Source organism: Xiphias gladius, chromosome 5 (genome assembly GCF_016859285.1).
Source record: "Xiphias gladius isolate SHS-SW01 ecotype Sanya breed wild chromosome 5, ASM1685928v1, whole genome shotgun sequence".
NCBI lineage: Eukaryota > Metazoa > Chordata > Actinopteri > Istiophoriformes > Xiphiidae > Xiphias > Xiphias gladius.
Window position 1 is genome coordinate 22529066 of NC_053404.1, and position 23425 is coordinate 22552490.

At 45.9% G+C, this 23425-nt stretch overlaps 3 protein-coding genes across 22 annotated transcripts in view; 1 reads left to right on the top strand and 2 right to left on the bottom strand.

The window, feature by feature from the left end:
• The window catches only part of LOC120789870 (NACHT, LRR and PYD domains-containing protein 12-like), a 1168582-nt gene that overhangs the window by 634414 nt on the left and 510743 nt on the right, over positions 1–23425 (bottom strand). The window lies entirely within an intron of this gene.
• Positions 1785–22840, bottom strand: LOC120789874 (dynein heavy chain 5, axonemal-like). Its single transcript, XM_040127023.1, has 25 exons — positions 22512–22840; positions 22181–22285; positions 21841–21954; positions 21571–21747; positions 21276–21470; positions 20999–21154; positions 20562–20744; positions 20046–20216; positions 19595–19846; positions 19204–19330; positions 18988–19109; positions 18753–18902; positions 18178–18342; positions 17330–17547; positions 16969–17024; positions 16547–16668; positions 16112–16262; positions 15043–15242; positions 14701–14889; positions 13919–14051; positions 13624–13832; positions 13281–13502; positions 12867–13112; positions 8346–8465; positions 1785–1896 (listed from the first exon to the last, which is right to left on the bottom strand). Exons 1-23 carry the CDS (start codon positions 22650–22652, stop codon positions 12879–12881), a joined length of 3792 nt encoding a protein of 1263 aa, XP_039982957.1. The 5' UTR covers positions 22653–22840; the 3' UTR covers positions 1785–1896; positions 8346–8465; positions 12867–12878.
• Positions 4031–9771, top strand: cavin4b (caveolae associated protein 4b). Its single transcript, XM_040127108.1, has 2 exons — positions 4031–4399; positions 9199–9771. The coding sequence occupies exons 1-2, from the start codon at positions 4031–4033 to the stop codon at positions 9769–9771; spliced, it is 942 nt and encodes a 313-aa protein (XP_039983042.1).

The window sequence follows — 23425 nt, forward strand, 5'->3', positions numbered from 1 at the left end:
CATGGTTAGCCAAGTGTTCTCCGGATTTTCTTTGTGCCCAGTGGGACACCTTAAACACCTTAACACTCCGGGGACCGCTCTGTATCACGACTACAAGGTCACCAGGGACCACTCCGGCCCTTTTGGGTATTTCTGATGCAGTAGACTCGTGTCCAATGGGTTATTTTCTACTTTGTTGCATCTCACAGGGTCAAAAATAACTTCTCATGTAACTCAGATGAACTTTATTTTAGTTTTTTGTATTTGTTATGATGACACGCACCTGAAAAACCAAAATGCTGTTTTTTCTACTGCTTCAAAAAAAAAATAAGATGCAAGCTGACATGTACAGTTTGATGTTATGATTATTTTATTGCTTAATTTTCAGAATACGCCATTCCGGAAATGGATTCCAATGTTTTTGTTTTTTTTATGTGTGTGTTTTGACGAACTGATGATAATTTAAATGACTGATTTTTTGGGGTCAAGTTTCTTCTTCTTTTTTTTATATAATTTGTAACGATGGTACGAAGTGTCTGTGTTGGTTGTTTTATCGTGGTAGAAGGAGTAGATGAATAAGCTGGGCCGAGGTTCCCTCAGGTATCACTGCAGTGAGGTCAGATCTCTTCGACTTTCTGATGAGGAAAAACAAACATTTGTGAAGCTGTGGGAATCCAGTCTGATTTTACTGTAGATGTTGCATGAAACAGTGAAGTTGATGTTTAGACTGTGCTGTAGTTGAACTAGGATTAAATTATGACGTTCGAACCCACTGTGTCATTTTTAATGACTTCTCTCCTACTGACAGCAGCTTTGATGAGACGCTACTTTATAACACGACGAAGACAGAGATAGAAACCACATGTGATTACAATTAGATGGTGCATTTAGAGCGAGATACAGAATTTCAACCCTAATGTGTCAAATGATCAAAAGTGGCTGTGAAGTCTTGGTCAGTCTCGTTGACTTATTCTTTAAAGGGACGTCTGCAGGACATAGAAAGCCCAGAATCTTCCTCAATAAAGGTTTGATGAGGTAGTAAGTGTCTTCTCTTGTCTGCTGGAGACAAATAACTATTTTATATAAAATCGTTATTTAATGTATTGCTTTTGTGATCTGCTCTCTTCCACCTTGATAATTTGGTGCAAACTGGACATTTCCTGCTGCTGCTTCACATGTAAAGCTTTCCTCCGCAAACAGCTCAGCAACCGGCTGCTAAATTCTTTTTCGCAATTGCTGATAATGACAAGTCACAGAGCTTTAAAGTCGAATATAATTAAGTAAAACTAAAACGCTATTATGTGACCGTGAAATGATCAAAGACCAACTTGGTGCCAGTGAACCAGACACGTTAATGCTTGCGCTGCTCACACAAAGTAAGTATAAATAAAGAAATAATATTGCAGAGAGGTGAGGTGCAATGCAACAGCAGGACTAATGTATCCTACCTCGGCCCCTGGAGGCGGACGTGCTGCTGAGGTGTGATGAGGTGCAGTTCCTCAGATGGCCACTGGATGATGCTCCGAGGAAACAAATACAAAACAAAAATCCAGTTCACTGATCCTGCGGGCCCATTAACGGTGGCATGGAGGCGCCACCCACCTTCAGTCAAGGAAGAATGAAAATCAAGCGCTCATCTTGGCTGCTGAAGCATCCGTGTCTTCTAAAGGGAGGTGGAGTTCAACATAGCAGTGCCGGCAGGACAAATATAGGCAGCAGCTGGTGGAGGGTTTTTAGACGCTGGGGAGTCCCCTTTTCCTCATCTGATTCCATCCCTCCGTTCTCACCTCACATCCCAACACTCTCCTTCTTCCACATCCCCTTCCCTTACCGTGTTGTTTGAGCATCAGTTGGCCCTTGTCTGAAGGTCCAAGGGCGTTCTGGCTTCCACTCATGACAGGATGCTGCTTATGTCTGCTAGAGCAAAGGAACTGAAGGGTCAGCTAATAGGTATCCAGATGGTTCCTTGATTAAAGATAAAGACTTTTTAGAGAGAGATTAGTGCTCACAAAACTTCTATACTCTGAAGCATATAAAAGTCCATTGGTCGAGACCGGTGGACTCCCAACTTTTCCAAGCAAAGACAATTTTTCACGTCTCCAAATATAAAACAAGCTGTAACCTTCAGAAATATATCCCTCAGAGTTAATCCACTGGGGATAATTGCTTGTTGTGTACACAAAGTTGAAGCGAACTATAGTCGGCACCAACTTCAGTTACTTACAGAGAAAACTGGAGTGAAACCTGAACATCTGGGTTCTAGTCCAGAAGCCTCGTTCGAAAGCCAACTGACATTTGCGATAACGCAAATAACTAAAAATCCAACCTGGAGCATAATCTTTCAGCAACACCAGTATGTTGTGTTGGTCACTTAATAGTTTTAGATAAGGATGGTAATTTAAAAAAAAAAAAAAACAACACTGGTGTTTTTCAGTCTTTCACGAACCCCATTTCCCATAAGCCCACAGTCATTTCGAGGGGTCCCAGTCAGTTAAGACGTGTGAAATAACAGCAGGACAGGGAGGACTGAAAACTGTAGAAGTTTTTAGACAGCAGAGATTACAGTTAAGAAAAATTAGAAAAAGGACTTACAAAAAAGAAGCATGTCAATGATGGCTCCAGTTTCTTATGGTAACTGCTGACGTGGAGCTGATTTGACTTAGAATATGTCTCCTTGTTCTGGCTCAGATTAAGGCTGATTTCAAAGCTTCAAAAGGGGAACACCACCAAGTTTACCCGTCAGTTTATTTAATGTAGGGCCCTGTAGCGGGCATCTTCATTTACTCTTAAAGCTCTGGGACGAGCACAAATTTTTCAGGCCGCCGGTCGCAAAGTCACATCTGTGTGTCTCACATCTTTCCACTGACTTCGAACGCAGCTGTGCTGCCACCGAAATTCCATTCACATTCATTCCGAGGCCATCTTTATGCTCTGAGAATCCAGGGAATTCTGAAAACCAGCACGTCAGAGATTAGGTATTAAGGCTTCAGATAAACTCATGATGCCGTCTGTGCCTTGACCGCAAGTTGTCTCATCCCAGCTCAGCTCCTCCCAGGCTCCAGCCCATTCGCCCAAAATGGGACTACCTGGTTCCACTTACTGACCAAGATGGCAGCCGAGGCAAGTGTTGGCGTTAGGAATGCTTTTTTGAAAAACCTAGCTGTTCATCTGCAGGCCTGTGGGATGCCAAAAAAGACCCAACCTGGAGGGAGGGGTAAAGACAGAACACGTGAAAAGGTGGCGGTTGATTAATGGATGGTGGAGGAATAGATGGGAGGTGGGGGGGGGTTCCATTCCTTTCAATACACTCATCTCCCAAAGAGGCACGGGGAGTCACTTTACCCTCGCTGTATTTTTAGCAGCAGAGAACACAGGGTGAGGCCGGGATCCATGTCACTCTTTATCCGTCTCGCTCATTAACACGTCCATTCCTACAATATCCGTTTCCATTTTAAAATTCTCCGATTGGGGGGAAGTTTGCGGGTAGCCCGGTGTTTCTCCAGACCATCAGGAGTCAAACGTGTCTTCTTCAAACAAGTCGGAGGAAGACAAATTTAGTATGAGATCTCTACTGGTCACTCACTTTAAAATATACCACTACAAACGTTGGTTAAACATTGTTGAAACTGCGTTTTACCTCCTCTCTCTTTTTAGCCTTCCCATCGCCCCTCCATCCCTCCCTCCCTCCCTCTCCCTGCAGGGTGGAGTCTATCAGTTGATCTAGCCAGTTTCAGGGTCAACCTCCAGTTGTAGAGGGGTGATCTGGTCCTCCTCTCCTCCTCTTTCCCTCCTCCTCCTTCCAGAGGAGGTTTCTATTTCTCCTCCCCTGTGCTCCCTCTTTTTCTCCGGATCCTCCGATGCCTCGACCCTCATTCGTCTCATTTTCTCGCCTCTGATCTTAACTTTTTCTACCGAATTCCAAGAATTTGCTGTTAGTTGCAACAGAGCTACTCTTCCTCATCCCTTCTCCCCTTTTACATTTGGATCCCTGGGTTCTAACAGTCAATCAACCAAGCAACCGGACAACCAACAGACAAACCGACGAGCAAGCATGACAGACAAACCGGGCATGCCGACGGGTGGCGGAGGCGGCGATGACGCGGGAAACATCATGGCGTTACTGGAGCGCGTGGCGGGTCTCATGGACAGCGTCCAGACCACACAGCAGCGCATGGAGGAACGTCAGCTGGAGCTGGAGAACACGGTGAAGACCATCCAGGCCGACGTCGTCAAGCTGACCAACGACCACGCCAACACCAGCTCCACTGTCACCCGGCTGCTCGAGAAGACACGCAAGGTCAGCCGCCACATCAAGGATGTCAGGGTGCGAGTGGAGAACCAGAACATCAGGGTGAAGAAGGTGGAGGCAACCCAGGGTGACCTTCTGGCCAAGAACAAGTTCAGGGTGGTCATTTATCAGGTAAGATTCATAGATATTTGGTCCTCTGGCTGGACATTTGTACCAGCATCGAGTACTTTTTGGTCTCTTTTGAGGCTTCATAGGTTCCTTAAGACCTGTGGAAAAGGAAGGTTCTGACCATTTGCCTTTGGGAATTGATTGCTGACATAATTCTTCTTGTATCGGGGCAGTGGCGTGTTGACTCTCTTCTAGAGGGGGTGTACAGCAGCTGGCTGACCTACAGCCACATGACTAAATGCACAGTAAAATGTACTTCTAATGCTCTCGGTACTTCTGGTCAGGTAAGCTGGTACAAAGCCTCGTCAGAACATAAGAGTACAGGTTGGATTTTGGGGCCCAGTCCCGGGAATCTGGATTACTGTATGACTTGAATTCCATCAACATCGTGAATCTCATAATAATGATCTGTTCCTGGTAGCCAGTTTCAACGGAAGACAAACTGAACTATGGGATTAAAGAGCTGTAAAGGGCCATTTAAACAGATGGCCTGTGTAAAGGTGGACGCGTATGCGTTTATAGAGCCGGACGAGGTCTAAAATAGCTGTCAGCTGACATCCAGTTCCCACAAAACAGGTTGAACTTTTATTATTTAAAAATAAAAAAACGTGTGCAAACCTGTCTCCTCATTGTAGGAGATTTTTTTTTTTTAGGGACTAAATGGGATTTTGCATTTTGCTGCAGGATTCCTCCAAAAGGTTTTAACGAGCAGCAACTATTCATATAGCAAATCAAGTTTCATCTGTCCAGAAACACAAAGACCTTTCCGGGGAAATTCTGCTGTGTGTCTGTTTCTACGCACTAAAGATTTAGCTTATTAAAACCGAATGAGATCTGCAGTATAGTCAGGATCTTTACTTGTGCTTAAGCCATGAAGACTAATGTGAGCTTGTTGCGAGTGATGCCTTTGTGTCTCTGTTGATTCTCATCTCTGAGTTCTTTTAACATTAACAAGCTGTATTAGCCAACAAAAGTCTAGTTCTAGAGGTTGAAATAGCAACAAACACAAACACACACACACACACACACACACACACACACACACACACACACACACACACACACACACACACACACAAGGCTTCGTTTTACTTCTTTGGCCTTCACAGTTAGCAGCTGCCAGCGCGATGGTGACCTGGTTATTTTAGCCCCGTTGCACCACAGGTCTGGAGCTCATTGAGAGGGCTTTCACTTACAAATAGCAATTTGTGAACGATTATTTTGATGTCATAAATAAAACTAAATCCTGTTTTCCTGACAATATGCAGCTTAAGACAAAAAAGCGCAGCTCCAGCTTTTCTTGCCTTTTATCTTTCTTTGATTTTCCACACTCGATCTGGGTTAGGAATTGGTTCTTATATAATGGCTAACTTAAGGCAAGCTATCCGATCGGTCAAAGATGCCTTTGAACTTTGCTGACGCTGACGAAATGATGAGACATCGATACTCTAAATATGCCAATTTGTGCTCCTTCACAAAAAGGAGAAATAAATTAGAAATAAGACTTCTCTCTACTAAAACTTCAGCAGCAGTAAAGGATTTAATGTCAGTTCCCACCAAGATAGTTTGCATCAGAGACAGCTGCTTGATAATTTAACGTGCAAACAACCAACAACTATTTTTGACTCTGAAGACGCTGAATACAATGAAATGTTGTTAGCTGTTGGCATGAAATACAATTAGCATGCTAACTACATGCATCTTACTGTGATAACATTAGAACGCTAACGTGCTAATAAACCGAATATTAATATGGAGAGTGAAGATGATAGTCAAATGCAGGTCAGCGCGTCAACTAGCTTGTTGACTAAACTAAATGCGACAATAGCTCTGCGGGGTGTGGTTCGGTTACTGTAATCTGGACTCTGGACTCTGTGAGGTAGGGTGTCAGGTTGCAGTACTGTAAGTGAGGTCGCATGTTGATCAAGCCCCGGGAAGCCCGTGATCGGCTGGCTGCAGCTGCTGGATGTCAGGCTGTATTTTGCAGACCAGCGCCGTGTTTCCAATGCCACTGTTGTGTGGTTAAGATCGGGGAGAGATTGTGGATTTACGGTTGCTAAAAACAAATATCAGCTGCACACTCCACTGGTGTCTTGCATTTAATATCACCACCCTGACCTCCACACGCTTCCTCTTCTCTACGGTGCCGTAAAGGACGCACTAATTCCTGCATTTGCACTGAAAGTTGACGCTGGATGCAAACAATGAACTGCAGAATCATCTGATGTGGTTTTAAAACCGAGGATGCTGGATTGTCTTGCTTGATATTCAGAGCCTAAAGAGTAAAATAATGCAATACCATGTTATTTGAACGAAAATGTTTGATTATTACAGCACGAACAAAAGTGTAGACTCCTTAATAATTAACGTGACACCGTCGTCGAAGGTGAAATGGCGGCTCTCAGACTTGTACTAACCCACACAAACACTCACCAAATTAATTTTATTATTACTCCTATTGGAACTTGGAAACCAAATGAAAGGACCATTTCTGGGGGGTTTTCTGTGAGAGGAAATATTCGCTGAGGGTTTTTCTCTGCGGTGCTTTGAAAAAATCCTTTATATCACAGCTACTTGTGGCTGTAGCGGCAGTAATGTGTGAACAAGCCATTAAATAAAGATTTTTTTTAAACAGAAAAACAAAAATTAAAGTGTGTGTCGAGTTCGCAGCGCTGCTGTGGTTTCTGTACTGTAAGTGACTGTGCCAGCTGAGCGCTGACAGACCAGGTTATTCTGAGTCTGAGCCTCCAGCATCTCCTAATATAGTTGTCTGCTCTCTCTCCCTTCCTGTCTCTCTCTGGATTAGCTAACGACGATCTCCTGGACGAGGGTTATAAATCATTTCGTTAGCTGCTAACGGGCCGTGCTCCCCGTTCGATTTGCTCCGACACCGGGTTTCGGGTGGACTGATGGAGGAAGTCCTCTCAGTCAGCCAGAGCAGGAGCAGTGGGGGCTCAACGCATGACCGGGATGTCAATGGGGTCAAATGGGCCCATGACCTCTGACCCTCTGACCGGTCCTCTGTGCCTACAGTTTTTACAGAGGGGAGAGGCCTTAAGGCTTGAATCCTAACTCGTTGAACAAGGAGGTGACAAGTTTCCCAACAACTTTGTAGTGAAATCAACATCAAAACCCCAGCAGGGGGTGAACTGTGCTACTTTGCGCGTGACCTCCTCTCACTGCGTCCTCTTCTTCTGTGGTGGTTTGATGGAAGCGACTGGAGAATTAGAGCCACGAAATGTTCACCCTGACGAAACCAGCTCCTAACACTCGCATAATAGCAGCGAACGGAAAGATGCAGTCATTCACATTTCTTTTGCTGGTTTTCTCAAAACTTGGCTAAAATTTGCACGACCTTTTGATGGCAAAGCTCGCTAGTGTATTAATCTGCCCACTGCTTCTGTGCAGTAGCTCCGGCTATAGAAGGAGCTGCCAGATACAGTCGGCGAGCGCAGCAAGCATGATGGTACCGGGCCTGGCAAACTCACTGTGACAACAAGACTTCGGGACGCTGCGTAACCGTTCAACAAGAAAATAGCTCCAACGGATAACTGCCCCTAAGAAGCAAACATTTCCGTTTGTGCTTGGGTTAAACAAATCAGATGCAAATGTGTTAACTGGGGAGCTTTAGAGATGTGGGTCTGTGTATTTTTGAAATTTGCTAACTTTTAGCTTGTTGGCACAATCAGCTCCATGCTCCTGCTTTGTAGCTCAGTTGTGACTGTGATACACTCTGTCAAAGCTTTGGAAATGTCACCTCCTCTATCAAGTTTCATGTAGTGCCTATGACGCATGTAATGAAAGACCCCGACTCTCCCATCGGCATGCTACAGAGTTAGATAACTAGCACAAAGATTCGTTTGATTTTGTGGATTCCATCATATAGGACCGATCAAAAATCGTCACATTCTCTGCTGGAGGGAAAATGAATGGTAGTGAGTTTTCTTACATTTTCTTACGTTGACCTTGGCTCTCCAGCTCAGGCGTCGTCCAAAGTGGTGTCTGGGGGCCTTCGGGGGTTCTCGAGGTTGCAAAGTCGGTTCAGTTCATCTGTCCAAGTCACATATCCCTACAGATCAAAATGTGGAAACTGCTTTGCCGAACTCCTGAACTTAATTAACAGCCATTTAAACGTCAAACATAAAACAAACTCTGCGCCCTGTGACTGGTTGTCGTATGATATTTCTTTACTTTTTTGGACCTCTGCTAGTTTTAGGGCAACTCTGTGTTTACTTGTGGAACTCTGGTGCTCACCAGAATTAGGCTGCGGTTGTACTGGTCAGCTCCCAGTATGAATGAGCGGGACCGTCTAATGGTGAATCAGGGTCAAACTTCCCTGAGCGAATTACGTCCGGAGGGAGCCGGGACAACCTGCAGCTTCAGCCTCAACATTTTTGCTGCATTTCATGCTCAGTGTAACCGGATCTTACAGTTACAGACCGATGCACGCCATGACGCGGCCCGAAGCTGAAAGCGATCCAGCTTTTCTCTGTGCGCTGCTGCTGCTCGCCGATATGTTTAGCTTCCTGCAGCAGAGCACTGAGCTGCAGAAACAGGTGCTGCAGTTTATTTATGGAGGCAGAGATCAAGGCCTGCACACTGGCAGCTCAAGCCTGCATGACACACTTTAACTAGACAGATTTAAACCTGACATCAGCAACTGGACTTTGTCAACCTGAATGAGAAGAAAAACAAATCGGGTTTTTTTATATATCTAATGCACAGTAAAAGTCTGGTTTATCCAACATTTACTCACGATGTTCTCCCAGGTTCACGCTCTGTTCTGTGTTCTCCTCCCTCAGGGTGACCAGGAGGTGAAGGCCGTGACACCAGGCAACGAGCCAGCGGAGGCCAGCGGCAGCCGCGGTGCCAGAGCCGAGGTGGAACCGGACAAGTTCGACCTCCCTCCAGAGTCGGATGAGGAATACATGGTGGTGGAGGAGGCAGACTCCTCGGCGGCCGGCCGGATGAAGAAGACGGGCTTGACGCGCATCGAGAGCTTCAAAGCCACCTTCTCCAAGCAGAACATGAACAAGACCCGCGAGAACCTGGGAAGCAAGGTCAACAAGCTCGGCGAGCGCATCGTGACGGCAGAGAGGCGCGAGAAGATCCGCCAGTCCGGCGAGAGGCTGAAGCAGTCGGGCGAGAGGCTGAGGGAGACCATCACCAAGAGCGTCCCCGCCAAGCTCAACCTGAAGAAGGAGAGGACTGTGGCGGAGGGCCAGGAAGGAGCCGAGGGCGCCACGGAGGGAGCCGTGCCCGTCCCTCCTCCCAAGGGCCGCAAAGGCAGCCCGGACGCCGCCAAGGCAGCCGCCGACGAGGGCAAGGCGGAGGAGTCCGAGGTGCCGATGTATGACATGAAGCAGCTATCGTAAACCGTGAGACAGTGACGAGATCTGGGGCGTTTTCTTTGGACTACTGAGACCACACAGAGGGAGTGACAGAAGTTCAGTGACAGAAGGGTTGCTGCTACCAAGCAGAGCATCAAGAGTGATAATATTGAGGTTTAACATTTGTTCTAAAGTTGTTGAAGGAAGTGAGCAAAGAACGGGCCGGTCACAGTCTGACTGAACATCATCAAGACAGCAACCAAACCAATTCCTGAATTCACTGGAGGTTATTTCATATGCAGTTACACGTGTTCTGGACATTTATTATCAAATCAGAAAATATATTTATTGTCTTTTTGTTTTGTGTTCAATAAACACTGACTTTGGAAAATGAAAGAGCATAGTGTTCAGAGTTCATAGGCAAAACTTTTCACCTCATCCCACTGCTGCTGTTCACTTGTTTTTGCATGTCGATGAGATTGAAATGTCGAACGACAAACCCTGTAACGTGGCCGTGGTGCGTTTGGTTTTGTAAAATGCAGAGAAAAAAGTGGTAGAGTTCTGCACTCGGGTGTGCGGGTGGGAATGATTAAGTCAAAAGGCTCAAATCTCTGATGTCACTGGGGATGGATTGACTTCAACAGTAAGAAAAGAGAAGCTGTTTGTTCCTGTAGAGGTGTTAGACACCAACGACAGAGTAAGACAGAACAACAAAGTTCCTGAGCTGAAGATCTTTGGATCAGCGGCACTAAATAAAACCATATATTGAATCTACATATTGTAACAGATATTATGTGTCATATTATATATTATGTTTCTTCGAGACCCGTATATCAAGTAGATAAAATATTTAAATAGCAGGGTACTGGATAGGTATGGATTGAAAACCCCCTTTAATAATTCAATGATTAAAAATGTCTAAATGACAAATGACTTTGTTTTCAAATTGTCTCTTGTACAAAGTTTCAGTGAGTCGGTTTTATCCCCAGGGCACCGGGAACGGTCTTGTAGCTATAGTGTTAATTAGCGTTTGGCCGGTGACTGGTGATTAAACGCCACACTAGGAAAAAAAAAAAAAAAGATAAGAATTCTTGATTGTTTTTGGAGGAAATAAGCTTTTCATGGGAAAAATTTGCATTTTTATTTTAGGGGACGGTTCTAAAACTACTGGCCGGGGGGCAGATCCGGCCCGCAGGACAACCTCCTACAGGCCCCTACATATCTTGAGAATTTATTGCTAAACGTGGGCCACAAATACATCTTTTAATTTTACAGCAAAGCTGCCAGTTGGAGCATAAAGACTGTAGCTCTGACCAACAGCACAAGCTGAAAATGAAGCTCTTTTCCTTAAGCGGTTTTCCCCTGACGTTGCTGGTGTTTGACCCGTGAGCAAACCTTGTGACCTTGTGTTCTGACTCCAAACGTTTTTACAGTGTTCTCTGTGATTTGTAGCTTTTGTTAGCGAGTGACTGCATGGCTGTAGTTTGTCAGTGATATTACATTAAAGCCGTTTGTCATGTTGAGAAAATAAAAGTTGACTTGAATCATTTCTGTAACCAGAGTAGAGTCTGCTCTTCCTTAATTAAAGTCAGTGAAACGGTAACTTAACATTTTTTTATTCATTTCAATGTCATTAGAGAATCTATTACACCAACCTGCAAAAAATACACAACTTATGATGGTACAAACTTGATATAAGGAGTGTAGTGATCTCGTTTCCGTCTCTGCTGCAGCTCTGGTGATAATATAGCATGAATTCCCACCGATGCTATTCTTCAACATTAGCTTCAACAGAGAAACAAACGCGGACTCACTTTACGAGCTGAGTTTTGACTCGGAGGACAGACGTCCTCACGGCTCTCACACTATTACTATGACTTCGGAGATAAATCCCCACGACATTCAATTCAAACTGTGTCTCGGGTCTTTGATGGATCTGATTCACAACTTTCTAACGGATAAAACTGAGTTGTTCAGTTGGAAATCTGTGCTGGAATCGGGACTTTAGGAATTAAAGAGGAAGCAAAAGCAACAAAGCAAACTCAGAGCATCACAGAGCCGAGATCCGGTCCGGGGTCAGATGTTTGCGATGGACATCGGTCTCGTCTCTGTGTGTCCCGCTCTGAGAGCTGAGCACAGAGGCTGGAACAAGGGGGCTTCTTTTGGAAAATGTTCTCACACACAGAGTCATCATTCCCTCATTTCGGTGTTTGAGGAAAGGTTTTTAGTTTTGAGCCTCTGCCACGCCAGATCTTTTTTTAGGTTTGTTTTAGAATCTTATCAAGGTTTGGTAGTTTTAAAGTGTATTGTTTTTGAATGATTTTTCTTCTTCACTTTTAGGGGTGTCTTCTGTTGTGTCATCAGCTTTATTAGTTTATATTTGGTTCCTTTTTTTTAAGTTTGAGTTTTATATTTCCTATTAAAGCTCAGCTGACTGAATTTATGAGACCACTACTGACACTGATATTCAAGAAAATGAGCTTAAACATATTCTTTGACATTTCTCTGCTGACATGTAACATTACTGACCAGCTGACATTTACACTGATACTGAAATGTCTGAGAGATTTTGCTAATTCCCCTTTTAGTTGTTGTCATCTGCACGACACCAGATATTTAGCTCGAGCCACTTTCCTGGTTTTTTTAATTTATTATTTGCGCATTTCTTGTCCTTCACCGCTCAGCTGTTTAGCACTGATGAGCAGATGAAACCAGAAAGAGAAAGAGGATCCGACCGGAGTTGGAATCCAGTGAATCAGTGGCTCACTTTAGGTCAAAGGTTGGAAAAGGCCTGCTGGGGTTTGAAACAGAACACTGCGGGGTTGAGACGCTGACGCTTTGAGAGCTCGGTTAAGAGCGATCCACAAAGAGCACTAAACAATCAAGTCGCCTACGAAATATTTTATACCGTGTGTTTTCTCATCGCCAGTTGTGTTTTATTTTTGCTATTTTAGGGCCTCAAACCTCAGCAGCTTGAAATGAGTCTACAAACTGATGGATATGTGGAAAATGAACAGCAGGATATAAAAAAACGTTAGAAAGGAAATAGCAGAGTTCCTGTTTGGTCCTTTAAATGCTTCTTAACCGCAACAACCACTGTCTCTGCGGCAGAACAATAAAGTTCTTACGCCGTCACTCACACGGTCAGACGGTCACTTGCAGTCGCAGAGCAGCGCGGCGCCGCGCAGGGTCCAGTGCTCCGCCGGCTGCGCGCTCCTGAGCTGCAGAGAGAAGATGAAGTTGAGGTCGGTCCGACGCGGTTTCTTATAGACCGGACACGAGTACAGGCCGACCGCCCCACCGCCACCGGGCGGACGCTTACTGTCGGCCGTGTTGGCGGCGCTGACGGCGTAGACGTGGACTACAGGGAGGGGAGTGAAGAGGACCTGAGGGGAGACAGCAGAGAGAAATGTTGGAATTTCTTCTTATCTATTTTTACATTTATTCATTTTTTTGTCAATATGTTTTATTTATCTTTTATGACTTTTTACTACTTATGTTTTTATCCATTTTTCTTATTTATTATTCAAAAACACACACAGACGCAGGCCAACCTTGGGCGGGGCCTCGGTGAGTTTGGCCCCTCGTCGGTCCCATCCCGCCCCGTCCAGAAAGAGGCCGTAGATGTAGACCCCGCCCACGTCCTCCGGGGGTGGGGCCGACACGTCCTCCCTCATCATCTTGGTGACGTCGTTGCTAAGGGTGACCGTATCCAAGGCCCAGCCCCTGGAGAGGTTGGAGCGTGTTGTCTCCTGACGCATGGCTGTCAGAAAGCCCTTCAAGAACAACGGCAACCACGCACACACACACACGCACACACACACAAATAAACAGTCACATGTGAAGATAACGGGATGAGACCAAATGAGGCTCTCGGTTTTCATCTTGCGAACCAACCTGCGGGTTGAAGAAGCCGGTGAGCCAGAACTGGTTCGGCCGGCCAGCGCTGATCCAGGCGTTGAGCTGCCGGTTCCTCTCCATCAGCTCGCTGAACCAGAAGCCCAGCGTGGCCGACGGCCAGCTGAGCCGCAGCCACAGGCGAGGGATCCGGGCGTCGAACATGCAGTCGAGAGCATCGCGCAGGTCCTCCGACATGATGATGGTGCCTGCGGCGAGAGGGAAGCCACGACAAATAAAGGTCTGAATCCCTGTGTGTGTGTGTGTGTGTGTGTGTGTGTGCGTCTTGACGGACCATCGATGGCCAGTTTGAGGTCAGTGAGCGTGCTCCGTACGCTGCTGATGACTCGCTGCATGCGGTCCACTTCCTGGCGGAGGAAGATGTTCATTGGCTGAAGCGGACCCATCTTCTGCAGCTGACCTTTGACCTTCGAAACACACTCGGAGTTACTCAGTATTTGTGCAGACAAACCCATGACGTGTTTCTGTGTGAACAGACGCTTGATTATGTGATATGAGACATTTTTTAATTACATTTTTATTGTTCTATTCTAATGCGACTGATTCATTTGATGGACTCGAATCCGCTGGTAACGATGAAGATGATATAGTCTTCAACTGATTTAAAAACAATGAGATCAAATGAAGAAAGGGGACGATATAACGCACGTGATTTAAAATTGAGAACGTTGGTATTAAGAATCTTCAAAAAATGATCAGACCTTTCAGATCCACAGATAAATCATTACATTTAGCATCATGAAAGGACTGTTACTTTAAAAACAGCACTGGACGCACTCCATTTCGTCCTGGTGGCGCGCTGACGGTTACACGGTGCTGACAAGGGCCTGAGCGCGGGCGGCGGGCATGACTCTGAATCTCAATCGGCTGATGTGATTGACAGCAGCAGGTGGTGGAAACGCCGTGGTAAACTTTAATTTCGCCTTTTCACAGCTCGTAAGCGTTGACAGGGACAGTACCAAACCTCTTCCATTTCTATTCGGCCGTATGGGTTTATTAGTCTGTATTGCATAGTGCCCGCTCAAGTCCACCAGGTTCAAACGTTTGAACACGCACCTCATGCGGCACATAGTCAGGTGGTAGCTTCTCCAGCATCTCAGCGGCTAGTCTCTGTACGCTGGCCTCCCTGGTCTCCCCAGCCCCGCCCCCGCTGTCCTTTGGTTGGATGTTGACAATGGTGCTGAGCGTCTCATTGGCCAGGTTGGTCTGGTACGTGATGTCAGCGTTGGGGTGGAGCCCAAACACCTGCAGACAAGAAGAGGTTCAGTGAAGCTGCTGGACCTTCGGGTGACGTGTCAATAAACCGGGTACACCAGTGGGAACTTATTTCCTGGCTTGGACATCCAGCCTTTAGGTTTTTAAAGCCGCACGCCGCCATGTTTTCGAGTGCGCTCTGACCTCCGGGGAGTCGACCAGCGGCAGGGCCTCAATGTGCTGCAGGACGTCCTGGGCTGTCTTGGCCTTGGCGGGGATGCTGTAGCCCTCATAGAAGCAGAAGTTGTCCCTGAAGGTGTTCTCGCCGAACCAGACGCGAGTGAAGGTGTTCAGCAGACGTTTGTCCAGGTCGTCGGTCACTCGGCCGCCGTACTGGACCTCACCTGGGCAAGGACATGAACAAATGGAGTCACATGGAAGCTTTTTAAAAATGATCTAATAACCGACCCCACAGTCTTCCAAGTGTCTGACCAGTGTTCCTCTCAGTCTTTCAGACTTTCAGTGCAGTTGAATCCATGTTCTCTCCGTCAAACATTTTTGAGGTGTATTAGAGAGATGCGTCAAAATGCTCTGAACGGACCTGGATGAAATGGTGGACAGCTAACAGATCACTTTCTCACTCCCGTGATGGAAATTTGGCTTTAGGATTTCTGACAGCTTACTTGTCTTTTTCTGCCATCTCTTATCCTGCCATGCCGTTTCCTGTTATGGTGCAACGTGTTGTATTTTTGTCATTTGCCCTTATATTCCATCTTGTCGTTGTGCTGCATTTTGTTGTGTCGTACCTCGAAGTGTCATATTTTGTCATTTCATATCTGTCGTGACGTAACTTGTCATGTTGTATCTTCTCAAGCTACATCTTGTCATGTAATACCTTGTCGTGTCCTATCCTGTCATATCTCTTTGTGTTTTATCTTGCCATCTCGTTTCTCGTCACGTTGCAATGTGTCGTATCTTGTCGTGTCTTGCTTCCTGTGTCATGTTGTATTGAGGTGGATCTTGTCATATCGTGTCCTGTCATTCTGAGTCGTAAAACTTCAAACTTTAACATCTGGAGAACTGGTCTGAGCTGATGGAGCTTTAGAGGTCTACTGAATGACTTCTATCTTTTAAGAATGACCATAGTGTATGAATTTGATGTTCAGGTTGAGGCTTCACTGCCACCGTTAAATAATCTGACGGGTGAAACCCAGTTTGGTTCAGGAGTTCGACTGGTCGAGAAAAGAGCAGAGAAGATTTAAAGGGGTCTGACCCAGCATGTAGCGGAGGCAGCTCCAGTTCACTCCTCTCTTTGAGTCCAGGTCATCCAGGTGGTTCTGGACAAACTGCATGCTGGAGGTGAAATCTGCCTGGTTGAACTCGTAAGGGATGTTCCAGCCGAGAGGACCGAACTTACGACGCTCCTAACGGGAGGACAAAGGAAGGGAGAAGTGAAGAAAAAGGGGAAAAAAAACAACAGCGTTACTTCCAAAATCACAGGGCTGACTTCCTTCCGTTCAGGCAGCTGTTCAGTTCAGTTCATTTCACTGAGAATCATCTTGCAGAGACTTGAAACCTGCTGTAGTCGACGCTTGAACAAATTTTTTGTCAAAGGTAGATTCTCATCTTAGGGTGGTGCAGAGAGACCAGTCGTGGGTAAAAAAGAATGTGAAATTGGTCATTTCCTGCATATAAACAGACAAGGTACCTGAACGGTGGTGTGCAGGAAGGCGACAGCGTACAGTAGAGGTTTCCACTGAGGAAGACTGCTGATTTCTAACTGATCCTGAGTGACACCATTGAAAGTCCTCTTTAGACCGGCTTTCATGCCTGACGAAGACAGGTGAGCGGGAATATGAAAGTAAAGAAAAGCCAAAAGGGACAAAAAATGAAAATTAAAAAAGAGAAAATGGAAATAATTAAACAAATACGAGTGAATTAACATTTCAGAGCACCGTTTAATCAATGAAATAATAAATGAATCATGAGATTAAAAGGAGGCAGGATCAGGAAGCTGATCGTAAAGGTTTTCAGCTGAGGATGACCATAAGGGTGAAGAACGTGGTTCACTGAGCTAGATAAATAAACTAAGGGTATGACCAGACTTCAGGGAAGAGTTTTTTGTTTTACCGAGAGGAGGTTCATTGGTGAACTTGATGGAGGACTGAAGGAAGGCGATGGGGAATCTGCACACAAACACACACACACAGTGAGGTTATAGATGGAGTCAGACGTCCAGTCTGAACAGTGCGGATCTGCCGACACACCTTCTGGTTGAAGATGAAAAGACTTCACTTAAAAATGCGCTTCATCATGTCCAGCTAAAAAAAAAACGTGCTTTGGTTAAGAGCCGAACTGGATTACTGGCCTTTCCTCTAGCGCCATCCTCAGGCTCTACCGCTGAGGCTCTAAAAATCCAACCATCACGATGGTGAACACTGCAGCCTCTAGAGGGCGCTAACAGGGCACCATCTTTTGTGTTATCAGTTACCTGGGGTGCGCGTCAGTTGTCAGCCACACCCGGAAAACCTTGTGCACGCTCTCCGGCGTCGCTGCGGTGACCGTCTCCAGCAGCTCGTCCAGGAAGTCCAGCCCCAGGTGGCAGTTCTGGAGGAGGAGCCAGCCGCCGTCTGTCATGCTGCTGGCCAACAGCCTGCGAGCGGGAACCTCCTGGCCCTGCCCCATGGAAATGGGACGGCACGGCGCCCCCTACAGGCAGAGAACAGGACTCTGCTGTTCATATGTGTATCCGTCTGTGCTCATGCTTTTTCAATCTACTCACCCGTCACGTCATCTATCCATAATTAAGGCTTGATGTTAGGTTTCACTTTCAAACCTAAAGTTTTTTAAGCAGCAGTTTACTCTGAACTGATTTTTAGTCTCATGATAAAAGAGGGTCAGTTCTTCGAAATACCAATTGAAACATTCCAATTTTTAGTATTTTGAATTCCTGATGACAGATTTTCACTCAGTTGTTAATATTTAATATCACTGTTACATTCACAGCTTTGAAGGCTGATTACAACGAGCCCTATTTATTAACTTCTATCAATCCATCGATCCATTAGCTGCTCTATCACCTATTCAGTCCTGTATTCGTCAGTCTTTCCTTTATCCCCTCCATCTCCATCCAGTCATTTGGATGCTTCCTTCTCTCAGTCCCATCACGCATTTCTGTCCATTAACTAATAATTTATGCATATTTTTTCTAATCTTCCTTCCTTTCCCTGATCAATTCATTATCCATTTTAATTTCCTGTATTTAAACCCCCCAGCCATTCATCTTCCCATCGTTCTTTATTTCTCCACCCTTTGCATTTATTCATCCCATTCACTCACCTTGTTCTTGGCCAGTCTCTCTATGTTCTCGGTCGGGTCGGAGCCCATCGACAGCAGACAGACCATCGGCGTCCTGTTGTCACTCTCTGCCAACATGCCGTCCAGGTCCAGAACCAAACCTTCAGCATACTTTGGACCCAGAGACTCTGAGATGTAACGCCGGGCCTGTCCAACAAACACACACTGTAAATATTTGATCTGCTCTAATGGTTACCAACGGTCAGCATTACATCTCACTTTTTCCCAATTGTTTTCCAATGGAAACTATTAGCATTATAACACATTTTAACTTCACCTTGAAGTATAAACATCAAATTACATCTAATTTCTCCTAATGTATTGGTGTAAAGTTTGGTCACTCTTTACCTCAAACTGTTGGCAGTTAGCATTAACTTTGGGCTAGTAAGCAAGGTTAAACACTGGAACAAACACACATTCTTGGCCAACTTTGTATGAACTGCTCTGAACAGATTGGGCTGGAGGGACTATCATTAACACCACAGCATTCCTCTACTTTGTCTGAGAAGGATATCAGCTTTTGTTTTTTTTTTTGGCGATCTGTTTAGCAGTCAGACCTGAGCGATGGTTCGGTCGGGACACCAGCTCCGGATGAGCAGGAGCTTTCTGAAGGTGTCGAGTTTTTCCTCGTACCCATCAGGCAGTGTGGCATCCTCTGGCGCTGGATGGTCGAACCAGGTCCTCCAGGCACGCTCGTTCTGGCTCACCTGGACACATGGAAACATACTTTCTGTAGATCACTGTGTTTCTGCTCTACACCTAATGCAATATCCATGTGTTTTGGGTTCTAACCTGGGTCAGGATCTGGGCGAATGGAGGCAGGCCAGACAGCTGCACCAGATTGAGCCAGGTCTGATCCAGGATCCAGCGCCTTGGTTTGGATTCTACAGAGTTCAGATCCAGAGAGGCGCCGCCTACACACACACACAAACAGCCTTTACGGTCAAATTACTTTGAAGAAAAGAGAAAAGGATGGAGAGAGGAGGAGGAAGGGGATGAGTGTGTGACCTTTGACGAAGGTGAGCACCTCAGGGTGCGAGATGTTCTGGGCCTGCAGGTCGATCTTCAGAGCCAGAAGCAGAGTGAACAATAGCTTGTGGTCCTCATACAGACCTCTGGCTGTGTAACAGTACACCTGAGGCAGGGACAACCGGGTACTCCGTCAGTTACACCTCAAATGTGTGTCCAAACAACATTTAAATGACAGCATAGTCTCATAGACGTGGACTGCCACAGTCAGACTGGACACATAGTTGCACTAGTCCAATACCTAACTGAGCAGCCAGAATCACCCCTACAAATAAAAAAGCTGAATTACACCAGATGGTGTCTTTTATTGATGGACGACTTAAGGGTCACATCTTTGGTTCGGGCTAAAACCTTTGCAGGTGAACAGCACCTGGTAGGTGAGGAAGCTGATGATGTTGCTGATGCGTTTGGAGGTGAGCTGCGACTTGGCAGAGTTCTGCATGGACGAGTCGAAGAGCCCCAGGAACTGCCGCAGTGACGTCTGGTACATGATGTTCACCAGCGACATCTCCACGATCAGGAAGTAGAGGATGCTCCCCCTGGTGGCCACCGGACGGTACTCCTCCCTGGCCTGGTTGATCTTCACCTCCGTCTCTGCTGCAACCGACAGTTTCTCACTCACCTGGAAGGTGGGAACCCAAGATTGTTTGGTTTAAATTGCTTTATTTTGCTCATTTAGCTACTGTCCTTCAATCAGGGAAGCCTTGTTTTATTTTCTGTGTTGGTCAAACGTTTTTGGAGAAGTTGCATTAGCAACATTAAAAATCAAAGAGTGGACATGGTTTGTAAATCTGAGCCCTCAGACAGAGAGAAAGCAGTACCTCCTGAGCGGTGGTCTTGGTGACCCTCAGCACCTCGATCAGAGACTGGTCCTCCACCAGGGACCCCTGTGTGCTGGTCAGCCTGAACAGCAGGCTGTCCTCCAGCTCCTTCATCTTCCTTTTGTTGGACGTCACCTCCTCCAGGAGCTTCACTCGCTCCGCCTCCAGCTCCTGGTCAGATTGAAACTTGTGTTAATGTTTTAAGGTTTAGGATTTGTCAGCTGAGACACTGGACTGACAGAGTGGACGGCAATTTTGGATGGAAATTAAAATATTTTTCAGTCCTTGTCATTTGTAGACACTTCCACAAACATTACTGGACAGCATAATTAAAGCTGACTCTGAAAGTTCAGTTTTAATGTGTTCAGAGTGGATAAAATCATTCTATGAATACAGGCTAAAGGCAACAGAAACTGGACTGGACTCAAACAGTTTAGCCAGCAAACACGCCATCTAATTAACTAGCTACCTAACTACCTATTTAATTAACTAGCTAGTCATCTGCCTGGTGTGGACCTGTTTCTCCAGCTGTATGACTCGCCCCAGCAGCTGGTCCTCCAGGCCTCGCTGGGTGACAGTGAAGTCGACCAAGGCGGTCCTGGCGCTGACCTCCGGGCTGTACGCTGGGTTGGCCAGCTTGGTGGTGATGTAGAGTGTGAAGCCCTTCATCACATCCACCTCCTTATCTCCCACCTTCACCTGCAGGATGAGGAAGAGGAGGAGGAGGAGGAGGAGGAGGAGGAGGAGGAGGAGGAGGAGGAGGAGGAGATCACCTATCACTCATCGGGTTATGCGAAGGGAGTTTTTACTGTGACTCCATAAATCTAACAGCTGTGACTTTGTCGTGTTTTTGGATCATTTTTTGTTTTTTTTCCTCGTGTATAAAAAGCAAGTTACTGTACATCATTTGATTGATTTCAGCAAAAAAAAAAAAAAAGACAAATTTTACTTACTTTGTAAGTGGATCCAGACTTGATGTAGTTTTTGTCCAGTACGTTGTCCAGGACGGGGTCCAGCTCCTCCCCTACATCCTCCAACAGCAGGGGGCGCCCCAGAGACAGACTGTCTTCCAGGTGGGAACGGAAATATTTATGGTTCAGAGACGTCACCTGAGACATACAAAGCGACAGCCAAGAATCAGGAAAGCACTTGAATTTATATTGTTTGTACTTTTCACCAGCAGAGGGCAAATGGAGTTAAATGAGTCAGGTTGTCCTCGTGCGTCCGAACCTGCAGCTGCTGGTCTCTCTCTCTGTTCTGGATCCAGGTCTTGCCCTGGCCCTGGGGGTCTATCAGCAGCGGGTAGCGGGACGCCTTCGTCACCACGATGCCATTCTGGATGGACAGGTCGTCGCTGGGTAAACCCTGCAGGTTCCACTCGCTCACTGTGGCTGTGTCCACCAGCAGACCAATCACGTTCAAGTCCTGCGAGGGGCAGAAAGTTTTGTGTCATCTTAAATAATAGGTAGACATGGTGACAAATGTCGCGGTAGAATTAGAGACAGGATGAGTTCTAAAGTCGTACAGGACTGAAGGGGATGAGCTTGTCCTCCATCTCTTTCTTCCACAGCTCCAGCAGCAGGCTGCGGTACTCCTGGTTAAAGGGTCCAGCGTAGGACAGGAAGCCCGTGGACAGAAGGACGTCCCCGACCAAGTGTTTGATCTGCGTCTGGAACGCAGCGCTGCTGTCGGTCCAACGAACCTGAAACACAACAAGACCAGGGGACAGATGGAGGGAGGATTGATGAATGGATGAAAGGTTGGATGGATTACTGATGAATGGATGAAATCTGACCTTCTCTCCTCCCAGCCCGTCGATCAGAGCCGTAGCGGTGGCCATCTTGCGGCGGCAGGCGTGGGCGTCATCCTGCAGGTCCCGCTTCTCCTTCATGGCAGCGTCGTAGAGCGCCTAAAGTTCAGGCCAGATCAGATATTTAAACACATTTAAATAAAGCATTTAAACATGGTAACAGGATTAAACAGCAACGAATGCAAGGAGTAGAGAAAATATACATTCGTGGAGTTAAGATGAAGAACAAGAAGCTGAAATCTCTTTCAAAACAACTTAGAAAAAGCATCAAAACTCAAACTCAGAATGCATAAAATCCTCAGCTTCTATGTGTGTGACTTTTTACCTGCACGGCGTCCAACTCCTGCTGTTTGGCGTCCAGCTGTTCCTGAGCTTTAGCGAGTTCAGACTGAGCGACCACCAGACGAGCCTCCTGCAGGGCCAGGTTGGCCTGCACACACACACACGCACACACACCAAAAATGAATCCCTGTGTAACGGTCAACTAATCAGTGAAATTTCCAATCATGAATTCTAATCTACATTTCTCCGAGATTATATGGTTCTTTCTCCATCAATGTTTCATAGCTCTTGTTTGAAGCTTCATTGCTACGAACCCACTAACAAAAATAATGTCATTTTGTCGTCTAGTAAACGTTTGACTCCTCCGTGTGTACCTTCAGAGGCAGGACCTCCTTGTTGATGGCGAAGAAGTCGGCCATGGCCTGAGTCCAGGAGCAGAGTCCTGCCACGTTACCGCAGATCCTCTTGGCCGACTCCATGTTGTAGTCGTCCATTTCCAGGTAAGGAGCGAGCATCTCCACCACCTCCTCTGTGATGGAGTCCTGCAGCACAAACACACAGTACGGAAGAGGACAGCAGGGCAGATACTATCATCTCCTCAGGTGGATCAACTTCATGTTAAGCATCACAGAAATCCAGAGTTTCACAACCTTTCCACAACGATTCAACTTCTTCCGTATGGACCAAATGATGTTAAAAACACACAGATGCTGCAATTTTGTCTCTGATTTAAATCAACTAATTGAAAGAATATCAATGTACTGTAAAGGGAGGACAAATAAATAAATAAATAAATAAATAAGCGTATGTATTGATGGGTAAAAGTGTGTGTATGAATGTGAAGGTCTTTGTGTACATATCCTTTATAAATTGTAGAGTGTTTGTTGTAAAGTATGTTTTTTTTACGGAAAACAAGTAAACGCATTTTATTGTGCAAACAAATACTGTTAACACGTTGACGCCGGTTACAATGACGACACGCGGTTCGTGACCAGTCGACCGCTGGTTACAGCATCCGAATTCCTGCAGACGTGAAAAGACCACAGAGGGTCACTGCGCTGAAATCAGGAAAGGTCGCGTGAATACAGTGTCGAACTGAACTTCAAACAGGTGAAATATTCGAGACAATACAGGAAGCCAGACGAGGGTATTCAATTCAACTGGTCAGCATTTCTCTGTTTTATATCTTCAGAGAACCTGAACTTTAAGAAACTGCGATGGACATTTTATAGACTGAACCACTGATGAAATACTCAAAGAAATAATCAACAGATTACTCAGTAATGAA

What these genes read in the sequence shown, in the direction of transcription:
- cavin4b (XM_040127108.1), top strand. Translation starts at nt 4,031, where the DNA reads ATGACAGACAAACCGGGCATGCCGACGGGTGGCGGAGGCGGCGATGAC. An exon ending in TCAGGGTGGTCATTTATCAG is followed by an intron (nt 4,400 to 9,198) that starts GTAAGATTCATA and finishes CTCCTCCCTCAG; the next exon opens with GGTGACCAGGAGGTGAAGGC.
- LOC120789874 (XM_040127023.1), bottom strand. Translation starts at nt 22,652, where the DNA reads ATGCTCGCTCCTTACCTGGAAATGGACGACTACAACATGGAGTCGGCC. An exon ending in AGGAGTTGGACGCCGTGCAG is followed by an intron (nt 21,955 to 22,180) that starts GTAAAAAGTCAC and finishes CCTGAACTTTAG; the next exon opens with GCGCTCTACGACGCTGCCAT. An exon ending in ACAACTGACGCGCACCCCAG is followed by an intron (nt 17,025 to 17,329) that starts GTAACTGATAAC and finishes GTTTGTGTGCAG; the next exon opens with ATTCCCCATCGCCTTCCTTC.